This window comes from Lepidochelys kempii, chromosome 25 (assembly GCF_965140265.1).
Source record: "Lepidochelys kempii isolate rLepKem1 chromosome 25, rLepKem1.hap2, whole genome shotgun sequence".
Lineage (NCBI taxonomy): Eukaryota > Metazoa > Chordata > Testudines > Cheloniidae > Lepidochelys > Lepidochelys kempii.
Window position 1 is genome coordinate 6,899,673 of NC_133280.1, and position 26,547 is coordinate 6,926,219.

Sequence of the window (26,547 nt, forward strand, 5' to 3'; positions counted from 1 at the left end):
TCTGTATTTTCCCATTAGTAGCGTTAAAGGGCTCAAGAAAATGGGTAGATAAGAAAACATTGTCTGCCTTGCTATCCTTAGTGGTATATATTCGAAGTTATAATCCAATCAATGGAAAAATAAGTAGAATTCCCATGAAATCTCAACTATATAACTGAAGTAACTATGAATTAAACCTACTTGAAGTAACATCAGCTCAGTCTCATGAGCTCCAACACAACGCTTCTCCCGGTGTTGTTTTTGCTTAGCAAGGGGGTCATAGCATTTAGGAAACTGTTCCATGCTCTATTGTCACTTAGGATACCTCCCCCCGCCCTAGGAAAACTTTTGTGGGATTCCATGACTGCTGACTTTCCCCTGCCTGTCTCACCCACTCCAGAATTTAATTTTGTACTGGCCTTCTGATGAGCATGCACAGAGTGCTCCAAATTCAGAGTTGCTCTGCGACAGTTCAGCTCCCATTGACTTGAGTACAGTTGCACTTGTTTTGCTAGGTTTGGATCTGGCCATATGTGTCTCAGCAGACTCTTGATAGAAGTGGATGTTTGCCCTGTGGGCTGTCTCTTGCTGCATCTTATAGACCCAGCGCAGAGGCTGTACAGTGATTCTGTCTGCAAACGTACGTGACTTGTGTCAGCTGTGGGCAAGGTCAGCGTAAAGTAGAATTTTGAAGTGGACAAATGTATTTTTAAAATGAAAATTGGCTAATGGAGCTATTTTAATTTTTTAAAACCTGTGGAACAATAGTGAGAGGGATTTCTCTTAAGATGAGCTGGTGGTCAGCTGGTACTCTGAAGCCTGCATCTTAATAGGCACAGATTCAAGCCACAAAGGCTATCAGGTTGAAATATCATGCCCTGAGATGGGCTGGAGGCTCTGTCACTTGTGAGTCTCACAGTAGAGGAGACCTCTGAGCAAACAAGCCCTTTGGTCTATTCCCAGACCGTGGTCTCCAGCACTGCTGCAGATTGAGAGTCCTTGAGCTGTGTCTAGCTCATGAGTATGGCACACAGGCCCTGTGAACCAACAGAAAGGTCTGGTTGTGTGTTGAACTTGGAGTTGAAGACCCAGTTACCTTTTAAACACCTGTGGGCATCAGATTTCCATGGAATAGATGTGGGGACCAGCCTTAGCCGTTTGGTACTGTTGGTATCAGAGAAGGTAAAAAAGGAGAAGTTCCAGTAGCTGTTATAGCCCAGTGGGGACAGGCTATTGTCGGATTGTTCCCTATGTTCTCTAATCCAGTCCAGTTCTTGCCTCAAGGTCTGAGGCTTCCATTTACTTCCCTTGGGCAACCCCTTCCTGATGCTCCTGCAGAATGAAATATTTTACGACCAGAGCACTGAGTTTTTTGGGAGGAGTTGGAACAGAATGCGAGTCTTTATGAGGTGACCTCTCTAAACTATCTGCAGAATGGAAGAGCTGGTGCTCCCAATAATCAAGGGAAGCTTCTCCGTAGAGACAGCTGGTCAGTCTAAACCTACCTTCTCTCAATTTCTTCCCATTACCCCTACTTATACCATTCCTTCCAGTCTAACCAATTCTGACCCCCTGGATGTTTCAAGTCCTAAGAGAAATGTCTACCAATCCCAGTGAAGATTCAAGCCAGACTGGCTTTTTTTTCTCCCCACCCTTCTTTAAAAACATCTTAAGTCAAGGACAAGCATCCCTACAAATAAGGTAAACAGCTTTAATTTTATAACATTTCCAAGCGCTAGATGTAACGCCAAAAATAAAACAGAAAAACTCCTTTGAATCGGCCCTCCCTCCTTTATAGCACATTGGCCTCTGAATTTTTCTCAAGGGAGGTGTGTTCTGCATTGTCAACCCAAGGTCACTTTGTTTGAACGGGAGATGCAGTCCTCCCCTTACATAAGTGTTTCGAGGGATGCACTCGAGTAACTCTAGCCTCGGAGTTTAGCGCTGCTCAGAGCTGGAACATGAGGCCCGTGCTTGGAGCGGCTTTGCTGTGCCTGCTGCTGCTCCTCCCCTCGGCTGCTCTGCCTAGAGAAGGAGGTGTTGGGGGAGGACTTTCACCTGTGGAAGACCTGGAAATAACCTTTTCAAAGGAGTTGGGACTTGGAGAGGAGCAGAGAGAAAAGGAAGACGAGCACGTATATGAAGGAGCAGAACCCAACTTAATGGCATTAACGTCCAAGGCCACAGCTGCTACTCATCTTCTGAAGAGTGACAAGCCAGGAGATGATGCCAAAGGAGCAAAATGCCGTCAGCTCATCCCTGAGGAGGCAGTTTTCCCAGTTCTAGGGTCAGATTCCAGCCTGCCCCCTTGGCCCATGGGTGGGCTGGAAGGGCCAGTGTGCATGGTGAAAATGGGCAGGAGGCACGGCTTGGGACAGAGTCACTTGGAAGTCGTGGGGGTCCTTACCAGCTACGAAAGTGATTTCCTCAAGGTGGTGAGACGTTCAAGCTGGGATCAAGGCCAGTTGGAGACCTTTGGGATCTGTCCTGCTGAGGAGACCCATTCTGCTCTCCTGTCTCTGAAACACATCAGTGCTCACTTGGCTGACCCAGGGGAGAACAGGTTCCTTGTGCTGCATCTTGAAGAAGGTATGTGCTAAGAGAACCCTGAACTGACCGACGGGTTGAGAGAGATGCTCAGATACCATGTTGATAAGTGTGGTATTACCCTGCAAATATTGCTTTGCACACGAAAGAGGGAGGTTGGTAGAGGATGAAGTGGGGGAGGGAAAGAGAGTTCCTCTCTGAGTAGAAATGACCTAATCAGTATACAGAGTAGCAGCCGTGTTAGTCTGTATTCGCAAAAAGAAAAGGAGTACTTGTGGCAACTTTGAGACTATGCTAAAATAAATTTGTTAGTCTCTAAGGTGCCACAAGTACTCCTTTTCTTTTTGCTAATTTGTATAATAAACTTCCCATTTGTCTTTAGCCACCATCTGAATTGTGGTGATCACCACGAGTGTGTCCCCATCCCTAACAACCTCCTATCCTCTGCTGTGACTTCCAGTGTTGCTGGGTTAATGGACTCCACCACTGTGCTTGTTCCTGGCCTTCAAGGGCTGTCTCACTGGTTCCTCCAATATTTACGGTAAAATCCAAAGGATCAGTTTAGACCATGTTCTCTTATTGGAGAAAAGAGGGGGAGAGAGGATATGTTCCTAAAGGTGGCAACAATGTTCTTGCCTGCTCTTAGCAGTGACCCAGTTCATAGAAGCTCTTCATACCCCAGCGGTGGACCGGGCATAAAATCTTAGAGAGAGCCGATTGCTGAGAACAATTCACTCTTGTTCTTTCCTCAGTAGTGTCGATCTCCTGTGTAATGTCTCCAATCCCGTTCTTGAAGCATATCTCAGTCCTTGCTGCCAGGGTGAGTTTGCCTGAGTAAAAACCCTGCAGTTCCTCCTTTGCAGTACATGGCACGAGGACTCTTAAGCAGGCAAATGTGAATGGATCTGTCCAGGTGTAGCCACCCTGCACACTTACCCTGGGGTGGGTGTGAGGAGAGGGCAACTTTGAGAGTCTCCTAAATCAGTCTTTGGCCCTGTTTGCCCTAGCAGCCAAGTCTGTGTCTGAGGGATCTCTTGCCAGCAGCGTTCTAGCATGGGCAGGGATTTGATCTGGCTGAGAACTGTGCTAGTTAAAAAGGGTGAACTTTCTTCCCACTCCCCTACATCCACCTGCCAGCCTACAGCATATTTAAATATATAACTCTTAGTGCTGGCTTGAGATGGTCAGATTAGATGATCTTAATGGGCCCTTCTGGTTTTGAAATCAGTTTAGTCATATGCAGCCACAATGTCAGTGTTCCCTCGCTTTGCTTCTCCAGGTCAGGGGTGGGATCATGTCCATGGAGGAAAAGGTAATTCAGTCTCCAAGGCACATCCATTTTTTTTGGCCTGTCTGCTCTGGAGCTGGGTTTTGTTCCATGGATGCCTGCCTGACATCCCTGAGCACCCAGCAGCTGTTGAAAACTCTGCTGACTTGGGCTGGGTTTGAACCAGCAACACAGAGCTGGATAGTGCTGGCCCTGGTCGGCAGTGCCCCGAGCTATCCAGTTCATCCTGAAGCATGACTTTGCATTACTGTTCTCGGACAGAAAGAAATCTTGGGCATACTTGGTGAGAGAAACCACGCGATAACTGCTCCCAGGACAGTTGTATTTCATGAGCATGGCTCTGAATAATCTGTTAGTTCTGGCTGGGGGAAGCTTCCCAGGGCCTGCAAAACAGCAGACCTCTTTTGCTGTTAACCATTTTTTGTACCTTTTTAGTGAAAACAAATTTGCCCCCCAAGTTAGCAAAATGGTGTCCCCTAAGCATTCAGCCATATTTTGCTGTAGTATCACTTGCATTTGCTAGTTAGCACTAGTCATGTAACTTAAGTAATGCAAAGTTGTTAAGGACGTTCTTGCAAAACCAGGTTTATGGAGGCTGCGTGGTTTGTTGGATTGAACAGAGGCCTGGGAGTCAGGACCTGTTCAATTTCATCTAGTCTCTGATGCCTTTTCTAATGCTCTGATCTCTCCAGGATCACCACACCCAGCACCACTGTAGTCAAGCTCCTGGCCGGACTCAACGGCACGAGTCACTTAGCCCAAGCTGGTACCCAGCAACTGAGGTGCCCCAAATCAGTGGCAGTTTCTAAACGTTTTTGGTCTTAAACTCCCTCTGAAGCATCTGGCACCGGCACTGCAGGGAGACAGGATACTGAGGTAGATGGACCATTGGTCTGACTCAGTCTGGCTGTTCAGATGTGGGCATCACTCCTCCCACTCCAGCCACCTGGTCCCTGCTTCTGAAGAGGCTGTAGCTTCTGATCCAGGATGTGCATTTTGCCAGGGCGGGTTATCGTTAGGATGAGCAATTCACCTTGCTCTGTGGCTTGGAGATCTTTGAATGACTTCCCCATTACTGCTTCTCCTGCTGCCTCCTTTCTAGGGACTTCCTAAATAAATCCGTGGTGAGCCCCACAGGAATCAATGGTAGGATCTTGGGCTCCTCTTAGAACAGCTTGTTACAGGACTAGCTTCTGCCAGAGAATGCATTTCTGATGTCCTCCAAGTGCCTTATCCCATCTCCTCGAAAGACCTCCTGCTGTGACTGATTTCAGGAGGCCACACACACACACTTATCCTGGATGCTGCTGTGGGTATGGAGAGCCATCAGCAGGAGGAGTGAGAGCCTGGAGAAACTAGACAGGTCAGAGTTTGAAAAGGGGGAAGGTTTCAGTCTTGTAATGAACTGGGTGCAGTGTGTGGGAGAGTCTTCTAAGGGGCAGGGTCTGGGCTTTCGAAGCAGGAAGATCTGGATTCTGTCCTCAGTGCTACTGAGAAGTGCAGGCTGGACATAGTGTCCAGCACAGTGACAGCCAGGATGTGCTCATTGGAGGGCATCCCACTGAGCCCAGAGACACACGGAAATTGCCCCTTGCTGCAATGTGTAGGTACAGCCAGGATTTGTTAAAGTGGCACCTGGCTTGATCTTGGCTTGGAACAAGGGCGGGGCAAAAATGTCCTGAAATTCCATGCTGTGGGCAGGGCAGCAGGAACAAATACCTTCTAATGCCTCCAGTGGACAAAGGGCTGGGGTAGATCCCTGTGGCAGCCCTGAAACGAAAGGAGCCTAGGAACTGGTAGTTCAGACAGGGATCTATTCTGCTCATTATCCTGGCTCCAGCGGTGGCCAGGGCCAGCACCAGCTGCTTCATAGGAAGCTGCAATAATCCCAGCAGTGGGTGGTGATAAGAAGAAGTTTCCCTATAGGGAAACTTCTTCTTAATCCCTGGCAGTTACCGATTGTCTTATGCCCCACGACAGGAAGGTTTATAACTCTAATGGTTTTGTTTTCTAGCTAGTGCCAGTGTGGATTCCTCAGCCATTATCACAGTCTGCCTAATCCCTTTTTTTGTTTTTTTTCTGGGTGTTTTTGTGTGTGTTTGTCCCTTGAAATGCTTGGCCTCTGACATCTTATGTCCAGGAGTTCCACAGGTTACCTGCATGTTAAAGGTGTATTTCCATTTACCCAGTGAGAGAGTCATGCTGTTTGTGTTGGCTTTTCTCTGGCAGTGAAGTGGGATGCTGAGACAAAGCTCAGGTTTAAGCTGGCTTTTCAAGAGGACGTGGGGCGGTCACTTGGAGAGCTCCAGTCTGCCTTGCTGGTGTTTTATTCTGGAAGCAGGGAAAGGAAGGGCAGCAAAGCAAGAGAGAAGTTCCTGGCAGCAGGAGAAGGGCTGCACCAGAAGCAGGTAAGCAGCTGCCCATGGCTGGCTTTCTTTATCTGTGTCCAACTGCTATGCGCAGAGCAGTGGCAGGGCTTGCTCCCCCCCCACCAATATGCCTCGTCCTAGATCAGTAACAGGGCTCAGTCTCCACGACCCAGTCAATCCGTGGCCCTCTCTGCTGCTCGCAAGTAGCATCTGCCATGATGGGGTTTTTTGCAGCATAGATCCCCACACTAGAAGCTGGATTGGGACCTGGCACAGGCAACCAACCAAGTAAGCATGTTGCTTTAGGTTGCATAGGTCACCTTGAACCATAACTTTTATTTTATTTTGTGCCATGATTCTGGTGCCCACCCCTCCACCATCCCCTCCATGGATTCTCTTGGAGTCCCTGATGTAGTAGGTAGAGACTTGATGTGCCTCGGTGTTCCTGTAGGTGGCGCTCTTATCCCGTCCGCTAAACCGAGTGCTGTGGGAAAGAGAAGGGAACAGGGATCTCTGTGTGCAGCCAGAACTTCCCATGCTCCCTGGTGAGGAAGGCAGAGAGCTCTCAGCTTCCAGGGCGGGGGCGTTGCTTGCTATCAAGTCATCACCCACTCACTGGCCAGCACTGCCATGCTCCAGCATCAGCGAACCAGGCTGTGTCCAGCAAGGAGAGGCAGGGGTTACTCCTGGCTGCGGCACCCCATGTAACCAGGCAGCCGGGGCAGATGCACCACCGCTGCTGCTCTGTCTCCACATGAATCCGCTGATAAAATGCCTCCAGTGGCCTGAGCTGCGAGTGGCTCTGCTCTGAAGGGCGACTGTAGAAACGGCCCCGTAGGGCTCTGTATTGGCTGTTGGGGATTCCAGCTCGAATGTGCTCACTTCTCATGGGGCATGCGGTGTCCTTGAACTCGTAACCACAGCTCTGGCTGGGTCATCAGCAAGGAATAACACTGGCGCCTCTATATCTAATTGCATGAGCTAAAGGACCAGTTTTGTTGGCTGAAGCAAACTCATAACTGTCTGTACGTGTTATCCCCACTGAAGGGGGACACAAAGCCACACGGGTTGCTGGCATTACACCTGCGGACTCTAGCTGGGCTCGAGTACCAGAGCACCAGGCTCTGGTGCTAAAAGCAGTCCTGTAGACGTTCAGGCTCTGAAGCCTGGCAGGGGCGGTGAGGGGGCTTCAGAGCCCGAGCTCTGGCCTGAGTCGCAATGTCTACAGAGCTGTCTTTAGTGCTGGACTCGGAGTGTGAGCCCCGCATGCTGGAGGCTGTAGAACTGGACTCAGACTCGGGGCCGCGGGCTGCCATTTGCCGTGTAGGTGTATCCTGCGAATGACTCTTTCCCCGTCTCACCTGGCCCGTCACCTGTGGTAAGAGTCTGCGGGCCAGATTCTGCCCTTGGTGACAACGGGGTTGAACAGGAGAAATGAAAGGCTAACCTTGGCCATCCAAGGGGAATCTAGTACAGTTCCCTGGAGGATGCACATGAAGGACTAGACTCCAGTGCCCTCTCCTGGAGCTGGGCTGGCCTGGCAGCACTAATGGGAACAGACTCTGGTGTCTTCTACAGCTGGGCCGATTGGGCTCTGATATACACACGGGGCAGAGCTATTGAATAAGGATGAGGCGTTTTAATGGTCACTTTTCAGAGCAGAAGTGCCCACGAAGGGCCGGATTGCCAAGAGCTCAGCCGCCATATGGGCACTAGAAAAATCTGGCCGCTTATTTAAGTGCTTTCCATCAAGCAGTTCTGCAGCAGAAGGGTGTGATGGGGCGCAGTGCCCCCTACAGGCACACCTTTGCCATCTCACTTTTTTGCAGGAACCATCCCAGTGAATATTAAACCCCCTAACCTTGGTGCCTTCTCTCTCAGCATGGCCACTCCCTGAACATCTGAGAGCCAGGATTTGTTTTTATCGCTGACGCAAACCAGGCTGTCACAGCTGATCCCACTACAGGAGATTGAGCCTTGTGCATCTGCTGGATTTCAGCTCCCAGCGGGAGTGCGCAGCCAGCTGGGTAGAGCTGCTCTGCACATGTGATCTGAGCCTGTTTGAGGCTGAACCACTGAAAGGAAAAAAATACAGAGACAGCTAATGGCGTTCTGCTGATGTCCAGCCAAATCTTGTAGGGTTTTGCCCTGTGTTGGGGAAGGAGTGAATACAGGAGCCCTGTCGGAGGCAGTGGCAAAGCTCCTGTTGCCTTCAGGGGGGCAGTAAGGGACCTGTGCTGGAGCAGGCCCGTGAGAGCGCTCCCTCGGGACACACTGGAGAGCTGGTCAGGCTCCTCTTGCGTAGAGCTGCCCACGGCTGGAACAGGCAGCTGCTCACCTTCAGGGGTCTGCCACCCAGTTGGCTGCACAGGGAGAATCCCACGCAGCTTAGAAGCTCCCTCGTTTGTTTAAATCTGAACTTATGACCAAGCCCCAGGCTAGGTGGGCTCCACGTCAGCGTTGCCAGAATGGCGGTCTGGGGGCAGCCCCCTGAAGGAGCAGGGGGAAAGATTCTGTGGCTGCTGCGGCCACTGCTACAAACTCTGAGTCTTTTCCTTTCCAGCATCTTCCAGTGCTGAAGAGATGGAGCCCCACCCCCTCCGCCCCCATTCCCTTTTCTGATCTGTTCCCCAGGGGCATGGCCCTGCCTGCCCCCTCTGATCCCTGCAGCCCTGGGAGCAGCTCAGCAGATGTGCTGATAAGCCCGAAACAGCCAGGAACAGATTGTAACGCTGCCGTCAGCATGTAGATCCCAGAAGGAAATGGACAGAGCTGCCTTTGTAGCCAGCAAGGCCTCTGGTTTGCAGGCAGGGGGAGATCCAGACCAGACGCTGTCATTCCCCTCCAGCTCTCGAACACTCAGTTACCGCCAATTTATATTCCTTTCACGCTCGGCTGCCTGGGCCTCTGCAAGCCCGTCCCCTGGGTACCGTCTGGGCCTGCTGAGCTCTTGTCCCAGGTATGGGGTGAGCCAGGCAGGGATGGGTTCGTGTGCAAAGGGTCGCCCCCATCGATCACCCCTTCCGCTCTCCTCCGCCTCACCCGGGGCTCCGCTCTCTCTGCAGGCTCTCTGCCTCTCCAGGGATACCCGGTACCTGCTGCTCGGGGCCTCGATGATGTCTGCCATCCGTTCACACAGGCAGCTCAGCTTCGACGTTTCCTTGGCAATCCGGCGTCCTGGTGACAGAGGTACTTGAGGGGTGCCCCTAGGCAGCTGAGTTCTCTGATGGCAAAGCTTCCTAAGAGGGCTGGGGGGCCCGAAGCCCATTGGGGTCTCAAGCGTCAGTGGGGGGGAGGCATGATGGCAGAGAGAGCTCCCACTGACTGCCCGCTGTATGCAAACTGAGGGGTTATCCGCGTAGGCAGCACAGCCTAGGGGTTAATGCGGGGGAGTGGCAGCCCAGACTCCTGGGTTCTATCCGGGGCTCTGGGTGACCTTTGGAAAGCCCCATCATTTTCACCCCCAGGTGTACTGTGTGGACAACTCTGGGCTCCACCCCAGGGGCTGGGTGGGTGTCTGGGGAGGGCACCAAGCCCCTTAGTGGGAAGGCGCGTGCTGCTGATTCCCTCTTCTCCTTCCTCTCTGCTCCCTGCCAGGCTCCCTCCTGCCCCCACTGGAGGCCCAGCAACTGCTCTTCGGTGCAGACGAGAAGTGTTTCACCAGGATGACCCCAGCCTTGCTCTTGCTGGTGAAGCCGCGATGCGAGGAAGACGCCCCGTCCCCCTCTTCCTTCCTCTCCGTGGGCGGTGTGCTGGAGACGGTCCCTTACCCGCAGCCCAGGTGTGCAGGCTTTTGGGATGGAAACGGGGGCAGGAGACTGGGGGTCTCCCCAGCTGAGTGATGGGTGGGAGGGGAGCGTCTGCCACTCAGCTGGGGAGACCCCCAGTCACCTGCCGTCAGCTCCGAGCAGCTCCGCCTGCCCGAACACCCCGGCTTTGCCCATGGGTTAGAACTAGGTCAGAGTGTCTGACGTCGGAGCTGTGCCGGTGCTGGGCATGGGGGGGACCCGATGGACCTGGGGCACAAGAGGCGGAGTCCCAGGAGACAGGTTCTTTCTAGGCTGTTCTCCACGTCCAGGGCTCTGCAATGGGTTGGCTTCTTTGGGGGCAGCCCAGTCACATGCCGAGGGCATTTCTGAAGATTTGGGGGGGGCAGGGGCTGATGGCTTGGGGAAAGGGCTGCCCCCAGCTCTGAGGGAAGCATGTTCCCCTTTGAGGGCCATGTGAAACGAGTTGGGTGGTTCTCAGTCTTGTTCTTGGGAGACCTGCCCTCCAGCCTGTCGCTGTTCCAGCACAGAATCCCAAGGGACAGTGAGCCCCGCGGGACGGTGGGAGGGGGGCATGGGTGGGAGGCTCATGCAGCTGCACCTGCTCTGTGGCTAGTGCTCTGTGCCGGTGGCTACCAGCTGGGCACCATTTGCCAGCACTGAGCTCCCTGTGGGGCACGAAGAAAGTCACTCAGGCTCCAGCCCCACAGCATTCCTGGGTTGGGAGACCTCTCCAGTGCAGAGCCCGGCAGGGGGCGTGGACGTGCTTGGAGACTGGGTCAGGCAGAATGGGCTCTGCAGTGCCTGTGTTAGGGGCTGAGCCCTGACAATGGCATACAGCAGGAGTGGGGCAGGGAGTGCCAGGCCCTGCGGTCGGTGCCTTGCCCAGTGGGGGAGGGGAAGCCCCTGTGCCCATTATGGGGAGGACGGGGGGCTGGGCCCTATGGGGGAGAGGGAACCCCCAGGCCTGTGGCTGGGCCCATCGCATAAAGGACCCTTTGTGATCCGGTCTGTGCCTCCCTGGCAGCTCGCCCACTGGCAGCAAGGCCGAGGAGCCGGCCTCTAATGCAGCTGCTGGCCAGGCCGATGCTTCATCGCCAGCGCCCGGCAACCACGACCAGTTCCTGGGCAGCCTGACCAGCTTTGTCAGCAGGGTCCTGAGCCCCTCAGGGGAGCCGCCTGCTGCCTCCGGCCTCCACCACTGGCTGGACTTCAAGACGATGGAGACGCTTCCTCACCAGCTGCTCAACCTGTCGGAGCAGGCAGCCCTGGAGCGGCTGGTGCAGTCGGACGAGCCCCTGGTGCTCCTGTTCCCCCAGAACAGCCAGGCCCTGCTGGAGCAGCAGTTCGGGCACTGGCAGTTGGAGGGCAGACTGCTGCAGCTGCTGCTGGAGAAGTTCCAGGCTGTCATCCAGGAGCTGAGGGAGATCCCAGCCTTTCAAGCCAACACTGACCTCTTCCAGCATCTCCTGGCCTTCTGCTATTACCCCCTGGGGTCGGGCAGCAGCGACCCCAGGGAGCTGCCCCGTGGCCACCGGAAGCTGCACACACTGCTGCTGCTCAAAGCCCTGCAGACCGTTCGCGCCCACTGGCAGGAGAAGAGGAAGGTGTCCCGGCAGAACCGCAGCGCTGGGCCCCAGGCCTGCTGCCGGCTGCAGGAGCTGACGGTCGACCTCCACTACGAGAAGTTCATCATCGTCCCCAAGAGATACATTGCCAACAACTGCGAGGGCCCCTGCCGGTTCCCGCTCTCCACCCGCATCCCCGACTACTCCTCCCACACGGTGCTGCTGATGGGCATGCAGGAACGGGGCGCGCCCCTCCGACGCAGCCCCTGCTGCGTGCCGGTCAAATACTCCGACAAGGAGATCATCAGAATCACCACGGAGGGCATTCAGGTCACGATGTTCCCCAACATGGTGGCAGAGGAGTGTGGCTGTCGGTAGAGACGCCCGGCCTGTCCCGTCTCTCCCTGGCGTCCTTTGGCCTTCGGAGCTTGGAGGGAGGCGACTGAGCTGAGGCTGGGGCCTGGGCTGTTGGTTTCACAGCTGCCTTTCCCCAGCAATACTGGATTGTTGTTTCCCTCTGGCCCTGGTAGGTTTATGGGCCCATCACGCTCCAGGAAGCTGAGGGCAGCCCCAGGCGTGTCTGCCCCCCTGGGCCCACAATGGCAGCAGAGCACAGGGGCGGCGCAAGTGACGTGTTCCTGGAGCTCAGAGGGCAGCAATAGGCCAAATCTGACCGCCCCCCATCCCCCCTCCAGCTTTGTTAGAGGTGGAATGTGGAGCGGCCATGGTGGGCAGCAGCACCCCGGCCCCTCCCTGCCTGATGCTTGTATGTGCAGTTATTTGTCAATATCTTATGGTTTCATTTCCCACATTTAGTGCTGAGGGCAGGGGACGTCCTGGGGGAAAATCTGTAACTGGGGGAGGGGGAGTCTGTCTGCATACAGGAGATTGATGCAAACATGCCTGTGCCACTGATGGAGGCCATGGGCTAGGTCGGGTGCTGGGCTTTGTACACAGGCCACTTCATCATGGAAGCAGAGATTCAAATCCTGTGCTGAGAGGCAGGGCTGGCATAGCGGGGGCCCAGGGAAGGCTGGGAGATCGGCCTGGTGGAGCACGGGGTGCCGCAGAGCAGGTGTGTGGTGCATTGGGAAGGCAGGGCTGGGATCAGGCGGGGGTGCGGCAGGCCAGCCATGAGGGGCATGGCATTGCTATGGGTGAAGCTTGCCTAGTCTCTCAATTCAACTCCAAATCCGCCCCAACATTTGTGCCGCTGAAGACAGGAAGACGGGGTGGGGAAGGGTAGGGGGTTGCAGTCTGCCCCAGGGGTCTAGCAGGGTGCTGTAGGGGCAGCTAACTCAGCCCCACATGGAGGGAGTGTGCTGTGGCTCTTGAGAGCAGTGGTTCTCAGCCCGCAGGCCGCTTGCAGCCCAATCGGCACACAGCTGCAGCCCATGCGACATCCTCAGGGCCGTACAGGGAGCGTATATATTTTGTGGATACAGCCCCTATAACACACACACAGCTGCACATGCAGCCCCCAAGGGTAAATAGGTTGAGGACCGGTGCTTTGGAGCAATGCTTTGAGGAGGTGGCTCCTTGACAGCGGAGCGAGAGAAGGAAAGATCTGCTGCTCACCAGGGCTTTGGGGACCCTCCCTCACTTATCGCAGCTGGCTAATCCCAACGCTGGTAGGCGCACACCCCCTCCCCAGACCAGCCAGGGCTTTGCTTGGGTGCAGCTCACAGTCAGCCCCCTGGTGCAGAATCCCCGAGTGACCTGGGGGCTTCTGCAGCTCCATGGAAGCTGATGGGGAGCTCAGGTTACAGGCCTTTGCCACGCACCTAGTACTCTGCTGATTCGCCTAAACTTATAAAAATCTTGACCCAGATTTGTTTTTGAAACCATTCAGTTTAATACATTATTAAAAAGGACATTTTTGCTAACTCAATAGAGGTCAGAATAAACTATTTACCTCAGCTGTTTGGGGCTGCAGTGCTTCTTGTGTTCTTACTAAAGCATTGAAAAGTAGCACACTTCGCTTGTGTTTCTGTACATTCAAACTGCCCCTGAACGGGGCCGCACGGGAAAATAGGGGGTTGTGCCTTTGTTGCTCCTGCCTTAGAAAGAACTAGAAGGTTTCCCCCACCCCAGCACCCACCTGCTTGGCTTTGCCATTAGCCCTTCAGCTTTCCTTAGAAGTCTGTAGGGATGACTGGAAAACGAGTAGGATTGTAGCATCGTGGTCACCATGGAGGTCTGAAACCTGAATCGTTGAAAGGGAATGGGATTTCGATTCAGGCTGTTAGAACCTTTGTCTTTTGGTTTGGTTTTGTTAACACCCATTTAATTCAGATGTCTGACAAATAGTTGGGAGAAAAGCTCTCCAGGTTAAAAACTGACACCTGTGGACCCTGAGAGAGCTCTTCGAACACGCAAAACCTCCAGAGAGTTCTCCAGCAATACCTGGACAGTCTGATTATTTCTAAGGTCACAAAACAAGCAGAAAACTATTTCTGGTGGGGAACCTCTCATGAAGCAAGAAAGGACAAACATCCCCCCCCTTTTTGGCTCTCCTTTAAGCATCAAACTCAGGGCAGCCCAAAGTTGTGCCAGAGGCCCATGACAGCACTGGCTGCTCTCCCACTCCAGCAGCGATACCCAGCGCTGAGGCAGGGCTCCACATGGAGATCTCAAAACTTCTCACCTGCACTCACAGCAACCCCTGGGCATGATAGCAAAGTATCATCATCCCCATTTTACAGCTGGGGAAAGACAAGGCACAAAGAAGTGACACAACTTGCCCAGCACCACCCAGCAAGTCAGGGGCAGGGCTGGGACCAGAACTCATATCTCCCACCGCCCACTCCATGGTTCTAATGACAAAACCCCCCTGCCTCTCTGTAGCCACAGGCAGGGACAAAGCTATCAATGGCAGGTGTGTTTAATTCCTGGGGAACTCGGCAAACAAGCAATGTTTATGGAGGGGAAAACAATCGCCAGCAAATCTCTCATGTGAGCGTGGCTCTCGGGGATGAAAGGACAGGCTGGTGCTGGGCTGATTAAGCACTGCCTTCAGGCTGGAGCCTTGGGGGGCAGGGAATTTGGGTGCCCCCAGATTCAGTGTTGTTCAACCGCCTTGCTCAGGAATATTCAGACGCGAGAGGGCAGGTTCTCAGTCGTGCCTCTTGCCTTCCTTGAACTTGTGCTGCTCCCATGGCTTCCGGCCCTTGTGCTCGCCTCGCTGCTGCTTAGAGTCCCGCTTCCAGCTTTCATCATGCCTGTGCTCCTTGCGACCTGGCCCTTGGGCTGGGGAGTCGGGCTTGGGGTGGTGGCCCTTCCCCTCGTCCCGCCTGGGCCGCTCCTTCCCCTCCCTCCGCTTGCCCTCCTTCCCCTCCCCCCGGGCTCTCTTGCTGCTGCGCTGCTGTACCTCTTCCTCCTCCTCCTCCTCCTCCTTTTCCTCTTCTTCTTCCTCCTCAGAGCCTGCTAGGGGCACCCTGTGCATTTTGCTGGCCTGGCCCTCTGCCGGCCTGTCCTTGGGCTGCATCTCCTTCTTGCCGCCTCTCTCCAGCTGAGCTACCATGCTCTCTCTGGGCTTCTCTTCCTCCTTCTCCAGCGCGCTCGGCTTCTTCTGCCCTCTTCTTGGCTCCGCCCTGGCTGGGGAGTCTTGCTGCGTTCCTTCCACCTCCGCTTCTGGATCTTCTGCTTCTTCCGGCTCCAACCAGCTCAACCAGTTCTTGAAAAACCACAGCTCTCCCTGCAGGGGAAAGCAGCACAAGGCAACGTGCCCACTCTTACCCTTGGGTCCTAGGCCAGCCCGGGGCGCCAGGACCCTTGTCTGTCTGTCCGGCCATTGCCATGGCAGCTGGAGCTAACGCCAGCTTTCAAGAAGACAAAAGCAGTTCCACGCAGGACCCTGCCCTCGTTCCCTCCTGTTTACACAGAGCCTTGGCCCCGCTCTGGCGTGGCCAGCAGTGACGAGCGACCTACCAGGCTCGTCTGTGGCCCCAGGGCTCTTGGAGCAGCAGCCAGCCAGACAAGGTCAGCGCCCCTGAGTGACTGCAGGGCAGACCTCCTACCTGTTACAGAGAGGGGCTGGGAAGGTCAGTCCCTGCTAGTGCAGACGGGACCTTCTCAGGGGGCATCTGGTGCCAGGGCTCTACCACCTCAGCACTTCCTGAAGCTCGGCCTGATTCCGGGACATGGCGAGTGTCCCTGAAAGTGCCCTCAGTTTCCATCTACTCCAGGGGTGCAGGGGCCTGCGTCTTGCAGGATTGGGCCCAACGAGCCTAGACTGGCCTGGCTCCTCTCTAAATGGGTCCCAAGGCTCTAGGTGGCTGTGGCCTGCCCCTGCAGCCCTTCTGATGGGCGTCACCCCCTGATTTCAATGGGACTGACTGCTTGTGTGAGTAAGGGCTGCAGGACAGGCCCTGTCCAAGGTGGAAACCGTCCTCGAGGGCTCGGAGGGCTCTGTGCTTCAATGACGTACTGGCTGATTTTCTCTGGTTTGCTTCGGGGGAGGGAGGGGAGGAGAGGAATGCACACAGACACCTCCCCCCCCAGCTCCCTCCCTGACAGGGTGCCCCAAATGGGTTTCGCTGCCATGACCTCTAGCCCAGCACGCGAATGCGATCACTAGTGGAGGGCAGAGTTAAAACCTTCCCCTCTTCCCCCCCGCAGAGCCCAATGGCTGCTTTTCGGAGATGGTGCCTCCAAGGCCCCTCCTGCACTGCGGCTCCTCGCCTTACCCTCTCGCCGGCACCATCCTCAGGCAGGCTGCGCTCAGGCTGGGCCCACAGTCTGGGCTGTGTTTCGGGAACCTCGTCGTCTATGTCGATGACGTCTGGGAAGGGGGAGACAGTGGGCAAGTTCAGCCCTTTGGAGATGCACAGAGGGAAAGACTGTGCAGTGTTCCTGTGTGCTGGTACACAGCTGCTGCTTTCCACCCCAGAGCTGGTTACACTTCAATGGGGAATGCATTAGAAATAGGCCCAAACCAAAAGCCTGACCTAGAACTGCCTGAACAAGGAGGACAGGCTGGTTCAGATCTGAACAGGTGGTGTGGATCCATTTTGTTTCTAGATCTATAATATCCAGGGCTCACAAAGTGCAGTACCAAGGCTTGCCTTCACTCCGCCTTGTGGAGGCTTGTCAATAGGGGATACTCCAGGAAATTAATCCAAATTAATTTTTAAAGTGGATTTGTTAAACTACATTAACTTGCTGTGTGGATGCTCTTATTCAGAAAAAAATGGCTTTTATCAGAGTTTGCTTAATTTGCTTCCAAAATGAATTAAATCTGAATAAGATAATCACACAAGGATTTAATGTGGTTTAACTAATCCACTTTAAATTTACACCTTTGCTTAATTTGGATTAATTTTCCTTAGTGTCTCCATGTAGGCAAGCCCTGGGCGATAGGCAGGTAACTATCATTATCCTCACAGATGGGGAAACTAAGGCCCAGAGCGAGGACAGGCACCATTTTCAGAGTGCCCACTACTTGTGGGTGCCTTTTTGATTTTTTTGGATGCCCTGCCTGAGCCCTCTTTTACCACCCGGTCTCAGTATGGCTGGTGGTGCCTAGTCTGAAAACACTACCCTACGGATCTAGGTGTTACAGGTTACTCAGTTGGACTAGATGACCTTCTGGGGTCCCTTCCAACCCTGATATTCTATGATTCTATGATTCAGTTCTGCTGCCCTAGCTAGTAAGTGCTGGAGGAGCTTCTGTAACTGGTTGGTTCCTGTGTGCACAGAGATCTGGTGATGGGTTTGGGCTCCCAAACAGATTTCTTTACACAATTCCAGTTCACAGTTAAATCCTCAGCTTCCAGGCTTAGAGAATTCTGCTGGAGGAGTCTGAGTCCCAACAAATGACAGAAAATGGCCACAATCTGCCCTGCAGCTCGCGGCCCTGTCCATCTGTCCTGGGCTAGCACGAGGACCCAGTACGGACACCGCCCAACAAGTTTATCTGGCAGCAGGAGTTCGCTTCTTGCTTTCCAATCTGCTCAAAATCCCTGGGCCCTGGGCCCTGGGCTTGGAGTGCGGAGACCCAGCTCTGCCGCAGACCTGCTATGCCAGCTTGGGCCAGTCCCTTCGCTCTCTGTGCCTCTGCTTTCCCCTCCCACCGGTCTTCCCTGGGGTGACTGTAAGCTCTTTGAGGCAGAGATGGCACTTGCTGTGTAATTTGCACAATGGGGTCTAGCTGGCACTGCTAATATTAACGCGCTACATGGTCAGCAGCAGAGCTAGCTCCCCCCCCCCCCCAGTCCTGTGTTTCGGTCCCGCGCCCCCTGGGTGTGCAAAGGGGGGTCAGTCTCCAAGCCCAGCACCCCCCAGGACAGGCTGCTCCCCGGGACGACCCTCGATGCTGCGCAGCTCCCAGCCTCGCTTTCTGACGTCTCTCACCTTGGAAGACCTGGAAGCCCATGCTTAGCAGAGCGACAAAGGAGGCGACCAGAATGCACTTGTTGAGGGTAAGCCCCTCCCAGGGGCTCTCCTCCTTCATGGGGCTGATGGTGCAGGGCTCGGCCTTCCTTTTCGTGGGAAGGGTCTTGGGAACTTGCGAGACACAAAGAAAGTGATGTGACAGTAGGGGAGCAGGCCTGACCTGGGGAAATGGGCTAAGCATGCTAAGAGGGGGAACAGGGATCCCTTAACGTCACCTAGTCTGGCCACAAAGGAGACATAATGGTACGATCCCAAGGGACTCCTGTCTGTCCAGTTGTATCCCAGCTAGCAGGGAGTGTCCCCATCACAGGGCTGGGAGCCTAAGGAGGAGAGGAAATAAGTGGGGATCCTCACACCCAGCTCCACCTGGGGTTCACTGGCTCCCCCTGCGGGGAGGGAATCAAGCTACTCCGGTTTGTGCAATTTTGTGTGGCTCTACCGGCAAGGTTCAAAATGGGCCTATTATAAACTGTCCAGCATGGGGTCGGCTGGATAACTAAAGTCCGGACTCCTGGATTCTGTTTCAGGCTCAGTGACTCAATAGGGGCAAGCCACTTAGGTCAACATTTTCAAAAGCAGGGCCCTAAAGTTTGGCAGCTCAATAAGCGGCCTGGTTTTCAGAGGTGGTGGATACCTGCAGCTCCCCGTGGAATTGGACTAGGATGATGGAGAAGAGAATTCATTTCTATCACCATGCTTTAGGGTTCAGCGCTCCCGGGCTGATGGGAGAAATGGAGACTGAAGGGTTTGTGCCTCACGCACTGACACAAGAATTGCTAAGCTGCTTTAAAGAGAGGATTTGTACATCCACTATGTTCCCGCACACTACACACGAGGGTACCTTGTGGCGAAGCAGAGCTGGCTGTCTCCTCCACCATTTCTACCCTCGTCACTGTCTTCTCCGTGACTGGGGCATCAATCATGCTTTCCACAAACTCATCTAGATCCTTCTCGACGACGTGCAGCGTGTTCCTCTCCTCCTTCTCTATCCCCTGAAAGATGAAGGAAAGTGAATGTGTCACATGGCCAGCACAAACAGGGCAGCCAGGGGAAGAGAAGCAAAACCGCTCAAGCGATCTGTCTGCAACTGATATGGAGAAAAAACAAGCAGTGTGGTTGTAACCCACTGGTGCACGGGTGTTCTAGGGCCCCTTCTGTCCCCAGTTGAGAGCGCAGGTGGCTGATAGGGCCCTAGCTAGGAAGCTGCTTTGCTCCACAGCTTGTGCTTGTATTCGCTGGAGGTCCCTGGTTCAGTGCCTGGCACCTTGGCCGTCACATGATTGGAAGACGTGAATATGGGAAACAAGAAATACGTTCCACAATGTATACTTGACTTATGGAACTCACCGCTGATGGACATTATGGAGGCAATTACATTAGGACGTTTCAGCCAGGATGTGACAGGTGGCTAGAAATAAGATGAACATATACAGCTATGCTAAGCTAAAAATGGCAAGGGTACTGTGATCACACCAGCTCCTGAAAGTTAAATAGGGCTGGGCTGGGCTGGGCCAGGTCCTGGGGCAGGAGGCCTCTAAGAGGAGGCCTGCTCCTGTAGGAAATGACTTGGTAGGTAGCACTCTTCTTTCTGATACTTTATCGAGCCAATGCCTCAGCAAAGTGCTGGGGCGGGGGGGCTGTGCTGCTGTCTTTCAGATGAGATGTAAAACCAAGGCCCCGACCCATTCTGGTCATCACAACAGTGGAGGCTTTTACCCTGGTGTCTTAGCTACATTCCAAACCAGAGACAGTTTGGATCCCCTCAGCAACAAGCGACAATGATCTGAAATGATGTTTGCAAGATATGATTCATCCACCAGATGTCTCTAGATGCTGCCTGCACAGACTTCTCGACAAGACGTGGTGCCTGGCAAAGAGGAGACACGTAGCTGGGACTCAATAAGTGTGAAACCCTGGCCGTTTGTCTGCACTTCGCCATTTTCTTTAGCAAACACCTCCTGTTTAAGGCGGACTGATTCCATATACCAGCACGGTATTCTCAGCACGGTATTCTTCTCCACTTCTTGACCAACTATCGAGGACTAAGGACTGTTAAACAGCTACCACCCTCCACCCCAGAGGTGGATGAACTGGACAGACTGCCTCCTGGCCTTGACCAATCTGTGGGACTCGCAAGAGACGGCAACGCAGTTCCCGGCAAGGCTGGTTGGGCGGCTCACAGCTCTCGTGTTTACAGTGCGTCCCCCCCGCCCCACCACTAGGGAAGAGTCGTTGGCAGGCAGAGAGGACGGGAGAGTGGGTCTAATGAAGGGAACAAGGACAGAGGGGGGCTGCAGTTTGTAATGTGATGGGGGGGGGGGGAGATGCACCACTGCCCTCTGCTGGAGAGAGCCAGACTCACTCACACGTAGTCAATTATGAGGCCCATTAGCAAGTGCTGCCTAGAGAGGATAAAACTTTAATACTAGTGCCAGCTGCTGGAGGGTCTCCCTGCGGTCAAGTGACAAGGCCTATATTTGGGAGCGGTTCGATTCCATATGCTGCACGTGGGCAGTTTAGCTAATGACTGCGCTGGGTCACGTTTGTACCCCTGGATCCATTCTCATGAGGCCCTATTCAGGGCCTGCCAAGCTCTGCGGGCCATGGCACGCTGAGGAGTCAATGGTGGTGGTACAGTGGCTGCCAACAAGTGCTCTTTGAGTGTCAAAGCCTAGAAGCCAGAGAAGAGATGGCAGCACAAAGGGAAAAACCTCAGGGGTAGGGGAAATATTCATTACCCCACTCTCGGTCTAATCTCACAGGCTCGACATGTTGCTTGAGGATCCACTGTGAAGCTGAACCTGACAGGGTCCGAGTATCAGCCACAGTGTGAGAGATCTACTAGAATCCCCTTCTGTATTCGCTCTGCATCTAAACACTCCTGCATTATACAATACCCCCCAGGGCACTGTCCCACTCCGCCCCAGAGAGCCTCCTCTGGAAACTGGCTGGGGCTGTGGGGGGAAGCGGTGCCGTGCTGAGCTCGGGATACAATCACACTCTTGTTGGGTTCATTTTATTTATGTGATTGAATCCCTGGCACGTGAATGGGAGCCAAACCTTTGGTAAAAGGCATTTTGCTGAGCACAAGCGCTTTGCAGAACTGCTTAGCTGCAGCCGCTAATCCGCTTTGACATGTCTGCCCAGAGGACAACGGATCCTTTGGAGAGAGGGAGCTTAGAAATGGAGATAAATTAGGCATCGAGGCCTGGTTCTGGTTCTAGTCCCTTCCTGCTAGGGTACAGAGAGACCAGGGCTCCCCCATGAATCAAACTGCAGAGGTGCAGTACGACTGACTCATCAATAAATGTGTCAGAGGCACCGGTTCACAGCAGATGGGGGAGAGCTGCCAGTCAACTCGGATCAGTGACAGCAACAGCTGACTGATGATACCTTTGGCTCTGACTGCGCATGGGTGGGCTGTGATTCCCCACAAAGCCCCGAGGAGGCCATGTTTCCAGCTAAATGTTGCCGACAGAAAGGACTCTTGCTTTTGTTCCCAGTGGGGAACATTGGAATTTCCTCACCTGCATAAAGCCAATAGCCCAACCAGTCCTGTAGTTTGGATCTGACTGTGGCCAATGTAATGTGCTTCAGGGGAAGGTGGGAAACCCTCACGGAATCATCGAACTGTGAGAAAGCAGCTGCTGCAGGGAGTCAGTCCTGACCCCCTCTGAGGATTAGTTTACACCTTGAAGCAGGAGGACTGATTTCTTTTATAGTTTTATCTTAGCTAGTGTCACTAGACCCAACTGACCCCGCCCCACTATCCCTGCAGCAAATTGCTGGCATGGAGAGAGGGGTTAAAAGAAGGAGACCTAGCCCAATGCAGGGCTGGCCCAGAAGGAGTGCAGAGAAGCCCGCTTACAGCCCAGAGACTGGGGTAGGTCGCTGGGTGGATAAGGGATGAACTGACCCTTAGGAGAACGGCTGGAGTACTGGTTATTGGAAGACAAAGCCCTGAACAGAAGGGTGGGGTCCCACTGAAGGTTTGCTGCATTTCCCTGTTTTGAGTTGTGGTTTTTCCTGATTTCCTTGGACCTTAGTACCCTGGAAAGGACTGAAGGGTGCCTTGGCTGGAGGGTTAATGCCCAGCTACACTGGACCCCATGAGAGACTGTGACCTACCAGCGGATACCTGAGGCTGGGTGAGTTGTGCCCTGATGGGCCATAAGGGGGCTGTGTACTGGTCCATCTGATCACCGTGATGTTCTAAAGAAGGTTTTCTCTCAGAAAATTGGCTTCCTTTTCATTTCAGTGAGTTCTCTCCTGCTATTCTGTTATGGGATGAGGTAGGCAGGAGGTCTGATAAATGCTCCTAGTCTTATTTCTTCCATTATCACGTTCTCAGTGGTATTTTCAGCAACTCCCCACAAGCCCAATGTATTGGCACCCCAGAAATTCCTCTATCACCCCCCAGTGCATCTGCATCAGCTTCCCAAACTCTCCTTTGCATCAGCACCCCTGAGCACCTGCACCCCACATCCCAGCTCTTCAATAATCTTTAAGAGCCTATTCTCCTTTGCACATTCTGCTGCTTGTTGGATGCTTAGTAACGGTGCTCTTCCTGCCCAGTATCTTCTCTCCTGCTGCCTCACACAACGCCAAGTTGAGCATAACCCCTTAGCCCTAGTAGTTTATGGGAGGCAGTTTTCCACACCTGTGACTGGTCTCTTCCTCCCTGTTCCCCTGAGTCAAGCTATGTGTTATGCCTACAAGTAACAAGCAATGGTTTCCTTGCTGCTTTCCTCTTCTACTGTAAGGCCTTCTGAGGCACTGTTGCCTAGATCCTCAGAGGTATTTAGGTTCCCAACTCCCACTGAAATCAATGGGAGTTAGGGGCCTAAATACCAGGGAGGATCTGAGCCTGTACGTCCTTACTCCTGTAGAAGTCCTGGAGCTGATGAAGCAGAAGTTTTGAGAGCACATGCCACGAGCTCTTCCCCCAGGGAATGGAGGGATTAGGACAATGAGCCATGGAGCCTTTCATGTCTAGGTCCAGCCCAGCTTGGTAAGAACTGCAGATGGCTTCCATCTGATGGCTGTGTGGTGGCCGGTGTTAAATGATTGATAGGAAGTGGGCCTAGTCCCAACAGAAACCTCCCCCCCTCCGGCAATCTGAGGCCCAGGACTGAATGGGCCATGGGACTCCCCTCCGACGTACAGGGGCAGCCCCTCCTGGCCAGAGTTAAGGCACATTGTCACGACAATACAGTGGGTGCTTGCCCTGCACCTGCACCTTTGCTGTGGGCAAGCGGAGGCCTTCACTCTCCAAGGCTGTCAATCCAGCATCTCTCACCAGGGCTAATTTAATCTATCAAAATCATAAGAATCCAAGGCCCTGCTGCTGATTTAACTGGATGTACCAAGTATGCAGGCAAAACTTGGGAAAGGGCCCACCCTACCCCCCAAGATCCGAAGACCAGGCCTCTGCTGCCTTTTTTGTAGGCCGTTAAGGGCTGTTGCAAACGTCTGGTGTCACATCGCCTGGGCCTTCAGCATCGAGACCGTAAGGCTGGAGATAGTTATAAACAGGGTTACTGGACAGATGCTACTTACATGTGAGCTGCTGTTTACCTCCTCTTCGCTTTGTGGCACCTCAGCATCTGTGAAAAACAAGTGCAAGCAAGATAAAACATACATTATGTTATAAACACAAAGTATGGACAGCACGAGGGGCTCATAGCATGTGATCATCTTGCCACCTAGTGGCTGGCCTGCAGAGAAGATAAAAGCCTTACTACTACCACATCAATAAATTCTCCTTTCACTCAAGGAGCTGTGCATCTGGACCCAAAGGTCCTAGCCTCTATATAGACCACAGAATCGTAGGACTGGAAGGGATCTCGAGAGGTCATATAGTCCAGTCCCCTGCACTCATGGCAGGACTAAGTATTATCTAGACCATCCCTGACAGCTGTTTGTCTAACCTCTTAAAAATCTCCAATGATGGAGATTCCACAACCTCCCTAGGCAATTTGTTCCAGTGCTTCACCACCCTGACCGTTAGGAAGTTTTTCCTCGTGTCCGACCTAAACCGCCCTTGCTGCAATTTAAGCCCATTGCCCCTTGTCCTATCCTCGGAGGTTAAGAAGAACAATTCTTCTCCCTCTTCCTTGTAACAACCTTTTATGTACTTGAAAACTGTCACCATGCTGCCCGTGGCCCATGAATTCGTGCCGGATCCCAGGGCTGAAGTAGTGCTATGTTGTGCAGTGAAGAGGATGCAATTACCGGGGAAGATGTCTGGGTGCTTTTCTCAAATAAGTAATCGCTCAGCAAGGCAGGTTTTCACACATATAATTAGACGTAGTAGGCAGGAGTTAAAAGCCAGTTCTCAATTTGCCACACTGAAAATTCACTTTCACAGCAGCAGCCCAATTGGCCTTCAAAAGAAAAATCTGGGTGCAGGAATGGAGCCTCTAGCTGGCAAGCGCCAGGCTACTGGAAGTGATGGGACAAACTCCCTGGACCTCCCAGGCAAAAAAAAAGCTGAGGGAGAAACAGTGATGTTCCCCTCAAAACACATTTAGCTGCTGGCCAGGCCTCCTGGCTTCCTTCTCTGCTCCAGGGATGCACCGAAAACAGGGTCAACGTCAGGCAGTGCTAGAAACTGCAGCCGCAGGTGCAACCGTGCAGGGGAGGTATAGCTCACTAAGGTCTTCTGTCCCTTTTCTGTCCCTTTGTATTTCAAACTGACTGGCAATGGCTGAGGGCCTCCCTCTCTAATCCAGGGGCAGGCAAACTTTTTGGCCTGAGGGCCACATCGGGTTTCCAGAATTGTATAGAGGGCCGGTTAGGGGAGGCTGTGCTTCCCCAAACAGCCAGGCGTGGTCCAGCCCCCACCCCCTATCTGACCCCACCCTACTTCTTGCCCCTGATATGCCCCCCCGGGACTCCTGCCCCATCCAACCCCCCCCCAGTCCCTGTCCCTTGACGGCCCCCCCAGGACCCCTGTCCCATCCACCCCTCCCTGTCCCCTGACTGCCCCTGGAACCCCTGTCCCTGACTGCCACCCACTGCCCCTCTCCTTCCTGACTGCCCCCCTGGGACCCCTGCCCCCATTCAACCCCCCTGTTCCCTGTCCTCTGACCGCCCCGCCCCCTATCCACACCCCCGCCCCCGACCACCACCCCGCACTCCTCTGCCCTCTAGCCAACCCCCCCTGCTCCATGCCCCCTTGCCGCGCTGCCTGGAGCGCTGGTGGCTGGCGGCACGACAGCTGCAGTGCCCAGGGCACCAGGACAGGCAGCCGCGCCGCCCGGCTGGTGCCAGCTACCGCGCAGCCCAGAGCACCGGGTCAGGCCGCGGTGAGCTGAGGCTGCGGGGGGAGGGGGCAAGCCTCCTGGGCCAGGAGCTCAGGGGCCGGGCAGCAGGGTCCCATGGGCTGGACATGGCCCATGGGCCGTAGTTTGCCCACCTCTGTTCTAACCTGATAGAGCCTGAGTGACTAATGACCTGAGATGCACAAGAATCCCCTGAAAAATGCACAAGAATCCCCTGAAAAATCCCCCAGGACTGTAGTGTCTCAGCTGTATGATCTGCAAGGCTAGAAAAGGACACTGGCTGCAGGCTGGATGCTGGTTATTGTCATTCCTGAAACAGTGATCTAAAATACAGTTAGCCTGAGGAACCCAGCCTTACTTCAGAGCTGAGATCTCAGAAAACCCCTGCACTACAGAAGATGACAATAACCCCCTGGGAAGCTGAGAATTTTTGTTTTCCAGTGGAATATAATGTTTATATCTAGTCAGAGCAGACTGAGAGACACTGACCCCTGGGTTACCATCTTACTCCCCCCAACCTACTTCCACAGCTACATTTACAGCCCACTAACTGGAGCCCTGCAGCAGCCCCATCGGAAGGGATCCCAGCTTTCCAATGGCATGTAGTACCAGGGGCCTGAGCGTTAGCAGAGTGAGCACCCAAAACTGCAATTGGTGGCAGATACAAAGCACCTCTGAAAATCGGGTCCTTACGACTGGATCTTGAGACTCTGGCTGTTACGCTTCATTTGTGATGTGATGTTAAAAGGAAAAGCAGATTGGTACTTGGATTTCTCCGGTGGCTTGATACAGTAAATACGATGATGCAGTCATTGCATGATGGGGTTTCTCCTTATTTAGCTCTTAACTGTCATTTTCTATTTCCATTGGTTTGGCATGTATCAATGTTCAACATAAACTCATTAAAATAATGCCTCAATTTAATGAGGCTCTGTCTATCTTGGGGCAAACTACAGTATTTACGGGTCCCATCCGGCCTCATTGACGTCAATGGCAAAATTTCCTTAGTTTCAGTGGGGGGCAGGATTGGGTGTGAATTGCATATGATGTGTGTAAACGTTCATCAAAGCTCTGGAATTTTTTAACCTTCGGACTACCAAAGGACTTTCAGGACCAGTAAGATTCCCCACCTCCACGCCCTAGCACTAATCATGGACCAATGAATAGTAAGAAAATACAGATTCCTGAAATGTAATTTAAAAGGTGATGTCAAGAGAAGAACAATTGAATTTGTCCCTTTTTTCTTTCTGATGTGTAAAGAAGGCCTAATTTATTTATTAATAATTACAAAATTCTACTTGTGTTTTGCATTAGAAATACCAGGAATGTTAAATCTGGTCTTCCAGA

The 26,547-nt window shown here is 53.4% G+C and overlaps 2 protein-coding genes across 9 annotated transcripts in view; one reads left to right on the forward strand and one right to left on the reverse strand.

The window, feature by feature from the left end:
- Window positions 1-38: 38 nt before the first annotated feature.
- AMH (anti-Mullerian hormone) lies at window positions 39-11,976 on the forward strand. Its single transcript, XM_073324238.1, has 5 exons — window positions 39-2,568; window positions 6,044-6,222; window positions 9,249-9,372; window positions 9,781-9,964; window positions 10,978-11,976. The coding sequence occupies exons 1-5, from the start codon at window positions 1,941-1,943 to the stop codon at window positions 11,894-11,896; spliced, it is 2,034 nt and encodes a 677-aa protein (XP_073180339.1). The 5' UTR covers window positions 39-1,940; the 3' UTR covers window positions 11,897-11,976.
- A 1,370-nt stretch (window positions 11,977-13,346) lies between these two features.
- JSRP1 (junctional sarcoplasmic reticulum protein 1) overlaps window positions 13,347-26,547 on the reverse strand; it is a 40,430-nt gene continuing 27,229 nt past the window's right edge. For all 8 annotated transcript variants that reach the window (XM_073324244.1, XM_073324241.1, XM_073324245.1 and 5 more), the window contains 5 exons: window positions 23,474-23,520; window positions 18,756-18,906; window positions 17,873-18,025; window positions 16,207-16,301; window positions 13,347-15,215 (listed from right to left, as the gene is read on the reverse strand). In XM_073324244.1, coding sequence (XP_073180345.1) covers window positions 14,634-15,215; window positions 16,207-16,301; window positions 17,873-18,025; window positions 18,756-18,906; window positions 23,474-23,520 — 1,028 coding nt within the window. In that variant the 3' untranslated portion in view covers window positions 13,347-14,633. The remainder of the gene's footprint in view (window positions 15,216-16,206; window positions 16,302-17,872; window positions 18,026-18,755; window positions 18,907-23,473; window positions 23,521-26,547) is intronic.